This window comes from Battus philenor, unplaced genomic scaffold (assembly GCF_028537555.1).
Source record: "Battus philenor isolate CCGP_79_NKW_IND1 unplaced genomic scaffold, ilBatPhil1.0.hap1 SCAF_25, whole genome shotgun sequence".
NCBI classification, from domain to species: Eukaryota; Metazoa; Arthropoda; class Insecta; order Lepidoptera; family Papilionidae; genus Battus; species Battus philenor.
Genome location: NW_027181688.1, coordinates 962,742 through 976,948, shown reverse-complemented (window position 1 = coordinate 976,948; position 14,207 = coordinate 962,742). Strand labels below are relative to the sequence as shown.

Here is a 14,207-nt window from a genome sequence, read left to right as displayed (position 1 = left end):
GTCCACGGGTAAAAAACGCCGCGTTTTTTAATAACCACCAGTGTGAACGCGCCTTAACTGAACAGAATCTTGTAATATGAAATAATAAATATCCATTTAACTTTTTCATAATAAAGTTATTTTTTTATTTTACATTTTATTTAAAAAAAGAATACTTATTGTGATCATCTGGATACATCGATAATGTACTTGCGATAATAACAAATAAATAAAATACAAATTGGATCATTAATGAAGTTTTATTTAAAAAAAATATTACTACTTCCAATTTTAAATCTTTATAAGGCTTTTGTGTTTCGGGTGGGGAGACAGTATGATTAGTAGAATGTCTGCGTGAGGTGAATAGTAGTGGCTATGTTACTAACTCCAGACGGGACATATTAGTGGACCTGGTATGTGCTGATTGATGCAGTTGTTTCAATTTCATCACCCTCCTTTTTTAGTAAGAAACCAATATTCAGCCAATTCCGCACATGCAGTGGTAGTCGTGCAACAAAGTGCACCGCCCGCCAGCCCGCTGATAAATGCGTATGCGGCAAACAATGCGAATCACACAACCGCCACCGCCAAATCACTCAACACGTGTTTCACCCCTCCACGGGGCATCTTCAGGAGTTATGTTACACCGATTAGTGCCAAACACAGAGTGCCTTACTCTAAATATTGGTCCTTTTCTTACTTAGGATGGACTTCCGCAAGGTAACGCCTGATTCCATTAAATACCTCCTTTTTAATATACCAGTGAAGAAATTACCAGTGTATCTCTTAAGTCATCTATAAAAATACGCATCATGATTCTAGATGCTATCTTCATCTTCCGTCATAAAATCTTTTGAAAAAAAAAAAAATATTTGTGGTCGAGACACGGCTTGGGTAGGCCGCCCACTAAGTGGATCAACGACATAATTTAGGTTAAATGTTATACTAACATATCTAACTCGCTGTGTGAGGTAGATAATATGAATCGACAAAACTTACTGCTGCAACACTTCCACTGCTGTACATGATACAGACATAGGCCATAGGACACTTAAGGTCGCAGGAAGTTTCGGAAAGTCACGGGAAGTAGCGGGAAGTTGCTGGAAGTCGTGGGAAGTTGCGGGAAGTCGTGAGAAGTCGCTGGATGCAGGCAGCGCAAGACTAGTAGTCTTGCATTGGATGTCCACCAGCGAAAACAAGGAAGAAGAAAATACGAATGCAAACTTTTTTTTTTTCAAAAAACTAAATACTAAAGAATATTAATAAATACTAAAGCTCCTGTCATGTCTAGATTGTCAATTTAACGTATGTGCCTTTTTCGTCTTTTTTAATCATTTCAACAGACGACAGATGAATATAGATTTAATACACGTTTCACTTAATCTTATATACTTATATTGACATCGCAGTTACTTGTGATAGTTCATTATTATATATTTATTATCTGTTTGTATTATATCTATTCCTTATATTTTTTTATTGTATTATTATTATTCTAATTCATTATTTTAACACAGTGATTTATACTACTACTAAATTTACCTTACAACACATACTGATGTTGAAATTTGTATTAATTTTCTGTTACATTATTTCTACCTTTATTTTTGTAATACTATGACTAAGTCTTGATGTGATAGCTAGTTCGGAAATTACCGTCCGGCGTATGAAATACAAAACACATAACACTCATATATATATATATATATATAGCCGGACGTCATTTGTTTTATTCACATATCGAACGTCAAACTTTTGTGTGTTCAGAGTGATTAAGTTAAATAAATACATTTAAAAAACTTTTAAGTTAAACGGTTTTTTGAGAACCATATTGTGGTTGCGGAAAAATATGTACCTACTCCGCCATATTGGAACAGCGTCCATCTTGAATTTTAAATTTTGACATAATCATAGTGTTTTACTAGTGTAGCCCTTTCATTTGATACCCATATTGAGAGGGTTAAGGAAAAATATGTAATCCGCCATTTTGTATCGGCGGCCATCTTAGATTTATAATGTTATTGATTTTATTATATTGTATTGTCATCTAAATTAAATGTGTGTACCAAATTTCAGATCAATCTGATCACGGGAAGGTGCTTAAATTTCAATTACTAATTTTGACCCAAATAAACAAATTCCGTACGGGTCGAACTAAATAAAACCGTTTAAAAAAGTGTGTTGTTGCTCCAGGTGAGACTCGAACTCACAACCCCGGCATCGCTCGGACACTGTCTTATAAGTACCGTGCGCTAACCAATTGCGCTACTGGAGCCACGGCATACACGCCCAAACTACACCATGTAAAATATTTAATGGAATCAGGCGTTACCTCGCGGAAGTCCATCCTAAGTAAGAAAAGGACCAATATTTATCCACTTCCGTACATGCAGTGGTAGTCGTGCCAAACACAGAGTCCAATTCTGGGTTTGGCACTAATCGGTGTAACATAACTCCTGAAGATGGCCCCGTGGAGGGGTGAAACACGTGTTGAGTAATTTGGTGATGGCGGTTGTGTGATTCGCATTGTTTGCCGCATACGCATTTATCAGCGGGCTGGCGGACGGTGCACTTTGTTGCACGACTACCACTGCATGTGCGGAAGTGGCTAAATATTGGTCCTTTTCTTACACCATGTAACTTACAACTCTGGCCTAATGCCACTTTGGATTCTAGAAGTAAACTGTACTGGTTTTTAACTTATTTATTTACTTTTTTATTTACTTTATATGTCGTTAATAATTGAACGAAAAAATATAAATAAATATTTGTAATGAATTATAAATTTTCTTAGCAACTAATAAATTCAAACAGATTTATTAATTGTATTTTATATTGCTATAGTCATCACACTCTCTTTCATCCTTTTGCATTATAATGGAAGCAAGTGTTGCGTCTTCTATCTTTTTGTCTAGCCGGCATTCGGTCTCATATCGGAGCCCTCCAAATGCGTCTTATCTAAACTTTGGACTAGAGAGGCCTCGAAGGTTTTTCCGGAAAAACACTGTTCAAGAACTGGGAAAAGCGTTGGCGAAGTGCGTTTTATATGACGGTGATTGATGAAGGTGATGAAATTAATTTACAAGAATAAATAAAGAACTTGCAAAATTTACATTACTTTTTAATCACATGATTACATTTTAAAGTATGTTATATTAATAATAAATTATATTTTACTGGTTTATATATGGCAACTTCTTAATATACACATAAAGACGCGAATGTCATATTGTAAATATATTTTTAATCTGTAATATCATTTGACATAAATGTGAATTGTAAAGAAAATACATTATCAAAGGTGCAATTGCTTTATATTAAAGTGTTTCAAATTTATTTTTGGTGTAATTGAAAATGATTTTTGTTTAAAAATAGTAATGTTACATTAATTTAGTTTTATATAACCGTGCTTCTATTGGTTGTGTATAAAGTTTATAAACACGTATGTATGTTTCGTGTACTGTCTTACTTTTGGATTCTAGTTCGTAAAACTTATTTAAAATCACTGTACGAAAGTCCACAATGGATATACATATACATATATATAATATATTATTTATTTTATTGCTATGTTCACGGTCGATCAATGAAACAAGGAGAAGGTGATGAATTCTTCCTATAGCCGTTAGGTGTTGGAGATAATGACAAAATGAAGACCAAAGTTTAAGTGTGTATTGATCAAACTTAGTCCATATTTATACATGTTGTGCACCAACAGAAACCTGTGGTGGATTATAACCTAGTACAGAGTTCCTCAAACTTTTTTGTGTCGTAGACCCCTTGCCATGTTTTTCCGTGTTGGGTAGACCCCCTACTTACCTGATATTGATTTCCTAAAAATTTCTAACTGTAGTGAAGTTTAGTGTTAAAAACTTAAAGTAAAAACACATGTTAATTTATACATTTATTAATTGAATTTAAATTAAAACTACTCAAAATAAAATTTTGTATCCGTTATGTAAAATATACGTAACATTAAATAAATATAAAATAAACTATAAATAAAATGACATAAGCAATAAGTCAATATTTCAGTGAGAAGGATGAACCTGATGCTTTAATAATAAATTATCAACATTTTGCGTTAATTTTGTAAGGATTAATCTTATATCTCCTCGGCTAATGATGTGTCTGTTTCTTTTTTTCGTTAGGAGATTGGTAACAGCGCTGGACCCCCTTTCTTCTTCTTGTATAAATAATGTAAATATTTTGATATTATAACATAGTATGATGTAAGTAAATAGGTACTATCAGTGTATGTGTTGAGATCCACTATCGTGGACCTCTATTTTCATTTCATAGACTCCCCAAATTTTTTGTAGACCCCTTGCAGGTTGTCATAGACCCCTAGGGATCGATGTAGACCACTTTGGGAATCACTGCCCTAGTACAAGCGTATATATCTGTGGAAGGTATTGGTGCACTTTCTGAGTAGGCATCCTTACGAATAAAAAACACCTTACATCTAAGCTGATAAATAAGTTATCACTAAGTTTAGGGTACAGAGGCAGGTAAGCAGACAGAACAGACACCCTCTGGCTGTATTTCCAGCGGTGGTAGCAATATCACGACACACATGTGCGTGTATCACACAGACGAGACTCAAGATGCGATCGCAAGATTATGTGGCAAATACGGTGACCGTACAGACATTGTCGCACAACCTGAGGATTCCAATACAGACCAGGGATGAGGAAGTGGTCGCACGAGACGTAATTTTAAAAACTCTACATTATTAATTGCGTCGTTAAAATATATTAAGAGACAACAAACACAATAGGAAAATATTGGAAATATAAAGCTAATATCTGTTGGAATATAGATAGTAATAATAAAAGAAGCGTATATTTATAACAATTCTTAAGACATATTTCAGCCAATCAAAAGGCGAGAAGTATTGTAGAGAGCTGTCTCTTTCGTTCGTAAATATAGAACGCTATGGCGTGGGATTCCCCTGTTTCATCCACTGATTACAAGGGTTGCTGTGAGGAATGACATCTCGTTACCACGGTTTTGTTCAGGCGAGAGTAAAGAACGAGCAGTCATGGAGCGCTGGTAGAATCTTCTGCGAGAGAGTGATGTCACAGAAGGCTGCAGAGCTCTCCATCCGCAGTATGTGACCTGGACGTTATACTGCCCCTTATCCAACCTGCTTATCATGGCGGCAATCACCTTGATAATGGAGTCGTGGTGATCTGCTGCAAGTAAGAAGTTGAGTCACTGGGCCACCGCCGTTGAAACTGAGAGAAGCAAAAGCGTTCCACGTAGTTTCAACAAAAGGCGTTCAAGTATCTCATGCAGGATTACCCCATGAGTTAAATAAATACATTTTAAAAACTTTTAAGTTAAACGGTTTTTTGATACCCATATTGTGGTGGTTGTGGAAAAATATGTACCTAGTCCGCCATATTGGAACGGCGTCCATCTTGAATTTTAAATTTTGACATAATCATCGTGTTTTACTAGTGTAGCCCTTTCATTTGATACCCATATTGAGGGGGTTAAGGAAAAATATGTAATCCGCCATTTTGTATCGGCGGCCATCTTAGATTTATAATGTTATTGATTTTATTATATTGTATTGTCATCTAAATTAAATGTGTGTACCGAATTTCAGATCAATCTGACAACGGGATGGTGCTTAAATTTCAATTTCTAATTTTGACCCAAACAAATAAATTCCGTACGGGTCGAACTAAATAAAACCGTTTAAAAAGGAATTCCACTACGGCATGTAATTAGTAATTTGATGTGTAGGTGAATGGAATTAAACGAAGTCCACTGGATTGTCAAGGCGGCAGTAGACAGAGAACAGATGGCTTTTGACTTAAGTTTCTAAGTGGTAGAAAGGAAGTAACTAAGTGGAAAGACCCTGAATTGAGGCCAAATCCAAAAGGTCTTATTGGTCATAATTAGGAATCTTTGTGCATTCAAAGCGAAGGATCTAGAGCTGTTGCATGACAAGCTGTCAGAATCAACACGATAATTTAATTTTATTATTTATTATGTTTATATTTGATAGCTTATTTAATATACATACACACGCACATACACACACGTATATATGTGAGTATATATATTTATGTGCGTATATACATGTGTGTGGTATGGTATATTTATATATAATTATATATGTAGTTTGTATTAGCCATTAGTATATTTAAATAAGGTATTTTATATAATTATTTTTAATCTCAATTTCGATTTTACTTTTATCATTTTATTTTTCGTGTTTTATGATATTAACTTGTTTCACCTACCTTTATTATTTTTCTCTGCACTGCCCAAACGTAATATAAAAAATGAATAAAAAGTTTTTTTTTAATAAATAAATAGATAAATCTATTGGAGAATCTTATGCTAGGCTGTCATACAGTTGAAATGGTGATAATGAAATTATGCTAATTTAAAAACAATGAAAATAAATATATGTATGTGATATATTATTTTTGCAAGATGACTGTCGTTATATGGAACATTAATATCATAACTTGTTCAACAGATGGCGCTGATAGCACTTAGAAGATGGTATCGCGCGAGAAAGTACAAATTGGTCATCCTGTTCTATATATGTGTATATATATTCGGAATTGTATATTTCACTACACTTAAAGAGCATCTGTATCAAGTGCCAAACCAGGAGGTGATCAGACGGTAAGCTTTTTTAATATTATACAAAAAAGTCATTCTTAATCATCTACAAAACTTCTGGTCTAATATTTACTACAATACCCGGCGATAAATATTGCACATCGAGCTTTAGAAAGAGACAATCGGCTTCGTAGAGCGTTATCTCTGTCGCACGACTGACAAAACGGTACACAGGTAGTGTTGAACAGAGATATTGCTCTACGAAGCCGAAATTAGTCGATTGTCTCTTTCCAAAGGCCGATGTGCAATATTTATCGCCGAATATTGTATTTAAAGAGAAAATAGACGCTCTATGTTACAAAAAACGTAAAGGAATGAATTGTCATATATTAGAAAATAAAAAGTTATAAATAAATAAACACAATTTAAAATATATATGTTCTGTGATAAAACAATCTGTAGTTATTGTTTGAGGGCGTTGCAAATGCAACTTCAACCTCCTTTTTCTTAAAACTGTCTAGTAAGAAAAGAAAAATGGTTTTATTAAAAAAAGATTATATATATTTATATATAAATATACATGTATATGTATATGTATATTTTTATACATATAAATGTTAGTAAATATTATTTATATATGATTTTTACAACTTAAAATCTAAAATAAATAATATCCGGCTAAACATATATATATATTATATTTATGTAAGAAGTGAAAATGCAGGGAACTTTGCTTATATATGAAGAAGATATACTGCAAGTGTATTAACTTGTATAGATATATATTGCAGTTTATTTTTATATTATTCCAAAATATTATAAGATGGAAGGTTACGTAGGGGGAGGTATGAAAAGAATAAGAACGAAATGGAATGAAAGAAATTGTGACGAACAAAAGAGGAATAAATGAATGAGATTAAAATGAAATTTAGTGAATGATTTATTATTGTACCTGTTATTCCTGTGTACAATTAATAATTTTCCTTGGTCTTTTTAATAAAATCATCATAGTCTTCGTATTCTTCGGCTACAATGTCCTCAAAATGTCCAACTGTTTCAAATTTAAAGTTTATTCCCATATATCTTCATACCAAATTCTACTTCCTTATTGTTAAAAGTTTAAGTAAAACTGGGTAAAATCAACAATAACCTAGAAAGTGTTTGATAATATATAACATACAAACGATATTCCTTTTACTATCGTAAGTAAAGTAAAGACTACATTATTCGCCTATCATGTCACATCACGAAGATTCCCCTGGTCCTGGGCTGACCTAATCCAGTGACTTTCTGTCTCCTTGACTATCTTTGTCTTTGGCCAAGCCACATAGCTAATCTTATTATTACTGTGAGTAAGTACGTGAGGCCCCCAAAAGGGGGGTCATGTAATAAAGTCACTATTCAACTATGTTACGCTTTGTGGAAACCTTGGTATAAAGTTTAATTTACCAGACCTCTACAAGAAAGACTCCGTGAGAAAAGGACCATATTTAGCCACTTCTCCCACCGTCAAATCAATTGTGTAGTTCGCATTGTTTGCCGCATGCGCATTTGTCAGCGGGCTGGCGGGCGGTGCACTTTGTTGCACGACTACCACTGCATGTGCGGAAGTGGCTAAATATTGGTCCTTTTCTAACTTAGGGTGGACTTCTGCAAGGTAACGCCTGATTCCATTAAATAAATAAGAAAGACTACTCAGGGGCGGCTCTAGCTCGTGTAGCGCCCGTGTGCAATGAAACCTTGGCGCCCTCTAGACCTGATCCCCTCCGTGGCTATAACTATTAACTTAGCCGTCGTAACAAAGTTTTTTCATATTCCAACAAGCTATTTTATAAGTAGATATAGCTTACAGTATGGTATTAGTTACGGCCTTTGCTATGACGGTAGAATAACACTCATTGTTTTTATGCCTGTAGCACATCTCTGTTGCGAAACTAATCAGTGAACTGCGATAGTTCATGTTTCGTCTTGTGTTTTAAGTTTTATCGACAGCGAAATAGAAGCGAAATGTATCGAATTTCTATTTCGTTGCCCATAGAACTTACAACCATGTGTTGTACCATGATGGTTCAGGACGATGCTCTTAGCTGTCTCAGGGAGTCTATCACTATATGTTAAGCCGCCCTTGACTCTACTAAAGAATATTTAGATGTGTTGGCCCGGCCCATTGTTTTAAACTTTACCTAGAGAACACGGCTGCCTATAAAGCTTGTTAGTAAATAGTAGCATTCCTATAAGTGGATAAAGTGTTTACAATACAAGATTTCATTTCGGAATTCGAATCCGTGACCTATTTACTATATCAACAAAGTTATATTTATTTTGTGATAAATAATACAACATAGTGTACCGATTAGTGCCAAACACAGAGTATTCGGTGTAACATAACTCCTGAAGATGCCCCGTATAGGGGTGAAACACGTGTTGAGTGATTTCACGGTGGCAGTTGTGTAATTCGCATTGTTTGCCGCATACGCATTTATCAGCGGGCTGGCGGGCGGTACACTTTGTTGCACGACTACCGCTGCATGTGCGGAAGTGGCTAAATATTGGTCCTTTTCTTACTTAGGATGGACTTCCGCAAGGTAACGCCTGATTCAATTAAATATATATAAAATAGGTTATATATTTATTTCCGTAACTGAACTAGGCACATCAGGTACTAAAATAATTGAATATCTATGTTATATAGACAGAATGTGAGATTAACTTTCAATAATATATTTTTCTTTTCAGAAAATCGGTGATAAGGTATGTATTTTTTTTTATTTGTAACTAGTTTAATTGTAGTTTTTGTAATAAATATATACAAGGTGACTTTGAGATCAATGGAGAGGGCAGTGCTCGGAATTTCGATGCGAGATCGGATTAGAAATGAGATATGCAAACAAACCTGAACCAGACGAACCTGAAACAGAAGAACTGCTTGTTTGTAGTCGCAATGGGCATGTAGTTAGTGATGAAAGGTTGTCGATTGGCCACCACGAGCTGGCAGACGCGGCGTGTTTTTCGTTTAAGTCTTCGTCGGTGCCAGAGATATTCCTCTATCAGTCCAAGATACTGCCCGTGTGGGATTAAATGCAACCCATAGACTTCTGTGCCCACCGTGTCCATTGTGCTCACCGTGCCCAATGTGCCCAATGTTACCAATATGCCAAATGTGCCCAATGTGCCCAATGAGTCCAATATTCCCAATGTGCCCAATATGCCAAATGTTCCCAATGTTTCCAATGTGCCAAATGTGCCCAATGTGTTCAATGTGCCGAATGTGTCCAATGTGTCCAATGTGTCAAATGTGCCCAATATGCCTTAATGTGCCCAATGTGCCAAATGTGCCAAATATGCCAAATGTGCCCAATGTGCCCATCGATACGATAACCTGTCTTGCGTTTGATCGCATCCTGTAACTTTCTGTGACCCGGAAAATGTTCTTCGTCATCAGGAGTTCAGATATGAGGAGATCCGTAGAGGAATCAGTCAGCGACGTAGCTCGAAGAATTGCTCGTCTTAAATGACCGGTGATCGTGGCGATCTTTGTGTAAGGCTTCAGAGGGCTTCCATTTGTTAAAATAAGAAGATATTAATCCATATACTATAAGCGATGCATACAAAATGTCATACATGTAGAGTGGTAGTATTTTTTATCGCTTAGTCCGCCTTTGACCACTAATTCTCCTTCTGGTAGAGAAGGGCAAAATGTATCCCTGACAAGAAAAGAGTGATTTATATGTTTTATATCTTGAGATATATATCACTCTTATATCTCTAACTTTTTGGCTCAGTGCGGCTCAGAGAGAGAATAAGGCAGATAATACTAAATATATATCCTTTATATCTTCGTCTCTTTTAGCTCAGACTTAGAACTCGGCAAGGCGGAATGAAAAGTGTGAAATATTTCTTTTAAGCATTTCATGTCTTTGTTATAAAGTCGTGTGTGATGTCGTTCCGAAAATCCGTAGTTTACATTTTTAATATAAACATGCAGTAGCTATCCGTGTCTCTCTTTTACGTGTAAATTGCTTTATAAGTCCATCTCTTTCTAACTCTGAACGAGCCGCAACTCGTCACGCAAATTGAGTCTTAAGTATAAAGACATAGAGATGCAATTGCAACGCAGGCGCGCTGGAAAGTGATTATATCTTATGCAAAGATATATATCTTTATTGTTTTTATCTCGCGAGCTATTCATCTTTACTTTATAGCGACTATGGTGATTTTTGATATTAAAATATCGCAGTTTCCTTACATTACCTGAAGATAAATATTTCTTATCGACCTTTGGAAAGAGACAATCGGCTAATTTCGGCGTTGTAGAGCGTTATCTCTGTCGCACGAAATACAACAACTGACAAAACGTCACATAGGTAGTGTGGGACAGAGATAGTGCTCTACGAAGCCGAAATTAGCCGATTGTCTCTTTCTAAAAGTCGCTGTGCAATATATATCGCCGGGTACTGTAACAGTATATACAATAAAATTGTACAAAAACTTTCAAATCTGCAAAAGTTATTGTTGAAAGAAGTATATTATTCTATTCAAGAATCCTATACTGATGTTAATGTGCGGTATTAAATGTTGATGTTTGTTAAGAAAGCTAATTATTGTCGCGCGCTCTTTATAAAACTATATTTGTATAGAGCAACTGTTGAGTTTCTCGGCTGCAGCAGAACTATCTTCCGGGCTAGTAGCTTCCTGTAGGGACAACAATATTGTTGTTTTATGTTGATTGATGATTCGAAAGTGCTTGTAACAGCAATTTCAATAGGTTAAGTAAGAAAGGGACTAATATATAGCTACCTCCGCTATGCAGCAGTAGTGCTATATAGCTTACTACTGCTACATAGCGGAAGTAGTGTAGTAGTAGAAGTAGCGCTTGAATCTATTAGATATTCAATAGGTTAAGTTATTAAATAGAGAAATAAAGAAGTATGAAGCTATCAAGTTTTAATTGTGCAGTTTTATGGAGAAGAAACTGCAGGAGGCTTTGACGGAAGATAAGGGAACGGGATGTGATATACCGAAGCTGGATCCGTTTGCGAAAGAGATCACACAGTTCGACAAGGTTGTGCCAAAAGTTGTGTGCCCGGGAAAAGATTGGGTGAATTGTTACGTAAGTTCTAATTACAATTGTTACTTCAGAGATGTCCTAGTTACTAGTTTCTTTAATAATTCTGTTTTGTATTCCGCCGCGCTTATTTTAATGTCGGTAAAGCAGTGTATGTTTAACCTTGACACTTCATAGATGGCGCTGTTAACAATTGTGTTATGATGGCGTCCGTTGCGGTCGGTAAAGCAGTCTGTATTTGAGATGTCAAAGTGACAATTTAAAATATTGCAGAGTAAACTTTTGAAAGAAAATGACAATTATATGATAAACTTTTAATATCGTTTCTCTGTTATCAGGTAGGTATATGGTGCAAAACATTGTGTGTGATTATTATTACTAACCTACCATGATTAAGGTTTTTAAAATAATATTGTTTATTTGATGCATATGCCTATATAGTTGAGATTAATTGTCCTATATATATATATTAGACGTCTGGCAAAGATATATACGTAGCTACATAATCGTGACGCTTGGCAGATGGTAAGGCGATCGAAGTGTGGTATAATGGTATACAGAAAACTCTATTACCCATTCTTTGGAATTTCGTCATTGTACAAAGTGTTTTCACATTCATTGATGTAGCGAATACGGCAACCGTCGCACAGACCCTGGCACACAGCCTGAGGACGCCGATATGGAGTAGGGATGAGGAAGTGATCGCAAGAAACCTTATTTTAAAAACTAGACATTGTTAGGGTGTCCATAAAATAGACCAAGAGACTTAGTAAAAATTGTAACATGCAAAAAACGTAATTTTTTTTCGGAAATGCTAGACGTAATTGTAAAACCAAAGGAACGGATGCTAATATCTGTCGAATATAGATCCTATTTATTAAAAAAATGCACAAAATTAGTTGTAGTATATTGTATCCCGGGAATCGAATCGAGAATTACGATCGCGATTCTGCCCTCTACCGCTGAACTATCACTATGTAGGAATTATAATAGTTTACCTATATTTCTAGCATTCAAAATGCAAGGTGGTCGACGAGATTCTAGAAACAACAAGAAACGTGATCTGCTTGTACAGTGACATTATATACATAAATGACACGAAGTACAAGATAGGTCCGAAGACGAAGATCAAAGGAGGAGATTCCTACACACTTACACGGAGTGATCATGTTAAAGTGAAATGTATTGGGAGTCAGTTGAACAGGTGATGTTTTTTATTTAATATCCCCGTTTTTGGAGACCCCTCGTGCTCTCCTACCATCTGTAAGGTCTTTCTTTCTTTCCTATGTATTTCTACGCTCTTCTTTTGTCTTTCTCATTCTATTATATTCTTTCAATAGCTTCTTATCTTTCATACATCGTCTCTCTTTCTTCGCTTTCTTTCCAAAATACTATGTTAACTAAAAAATTAAAATGTTATAGTTAACAATTCTGAATTTTTTATTTTCATGTATTCTGTATGTTTTATTTTATTATCAATTACTATTATACATTTCGTTTGTTCGCAACCTTTATATCTCTTCTATTGAATTATGTCTTATGACTTTATTACTGCTCCGTTTATTCTCCGACAGTGACAGTGAAAATTAATATTTACTGTCAATCTCTAAAGATTCTACTCTTTTCTACTACCAGATGTTATGTGCCTGTTTCAATAGAAAAAAAAATTGATCATTACTTCTGCTACACGATGTTCTACGCCGAATTTTCTTTATAGATTTCAAATAGGACCTTTTGGAAGTGGCATCCTGGGTCTTATTTTTCTTTGCAGCATATGGACTCCCACTGCAAGGTATAGGTCTCCGCAAAGATTGCCACGGTCACCCGTCTTGTGCTCGCACTTATCGACTTGCCGCCACAATAACTACGTCCAAAGGTCCACCTAGTGGGACCTACCCACGCTGTCTACCTGCTCGTGCTCGTCACCGGCCTTTCGGTCCCTACGTTGTCTACCTGCTCATGCTCGTCACCGGCCTTTCGGTCCCTACGTTGTCTACCTGCTCATGCTCGTCACCGGCCTTTCGGTCCCCACGCTGTCTACCTGCTCGTGCTCGTCACCGGCCTTTCGGTCCCCACGCTGTCTACCTGCTCGTGCTCGTCACCGGCCTTTCGGTCCCTACGTTGTCTACCTGCTCATGCTCGTCACCGGCCTTTCGGTCCCTACGTTGTCTACCTGCTCGTGCTCGTCACCGGCCTTTCGGTCCCTACGTTGTCTACCTGCTCATGCTCGTCACCGGCCTTTCGGTCCCCACGCTGTCTACCTGCTCGTGCTCGTCACCGGCGTTTCGGTCCCCACGCTGTCAACCTGCTCGTGCTCGTCACCGGCTTTTCGGTTCCTTCAGGCATCGGTTGCACGAGTGATGCACCCCATCCATTACCTACTTCTAGACACTAGAACCCCGATAGTGGAATATAAGGATATAGTTCTAAAACTTTGTTTATCTTAACTATGTCGTCGTTTTACATCGACGAGGAATTACCTGCTCCATATCTACCGCCACGTGGTCGCCACTCTGGAACTTTGTCCCAACGAGATCCTCCAACTGCCACTACAAACGGGCAATTCTTCGAG

The 14,207-nt window shown here is 36.4% G+C and overlaps 1 protein-coding gene and 1 non-coding gene across 2 annotated transcripts in view; one reads left to right on the top strand and one right to left on the bottom strand.

The window, feature by feature from the left end:
* Nucleotides 1-2,164: 2,164 nt before the first annotated feature.
* On the bottom strand, nt 2,165-2,254 carry TRNAI-UAU (transfer RNA isoleucine (anticodon UAU)). Its single transcript is given in 2 exon segments — nt 2,165-2,200; nt 2,217-2,254. It is a non-coding gene; the product is annotated as a tRNA-Ile (tRNA).
* A 4,227-nt stretch (nt 2,255-6,481) lies between these two features.
* LOC137925007 (uncharacterized) overlaps nt 6,482-14,207 on the top strand; it is a 52,556-nt gene continuing 44,830 nt past the window's right edge. Inside the window, exons 1-4 of the mRNA XM_068768435.1 lie at nt 6,482-6,633; nt 9,307-9,321; nt 11,527-11,680; nt 12,646-12,839. Of these exons, the coding sequence (XP_068624536.1) occupies nt 6,482-6,633; nt 9,307-9,321; nt 11,527-11,680; nt 12,646-12,839 (515 nt within the window). The remainder of the gene's footprint in view (nt 6,634-9,306; nt 9,322-11,526; nt 11,681-12,645; nt 12,840-14,207) is intronic.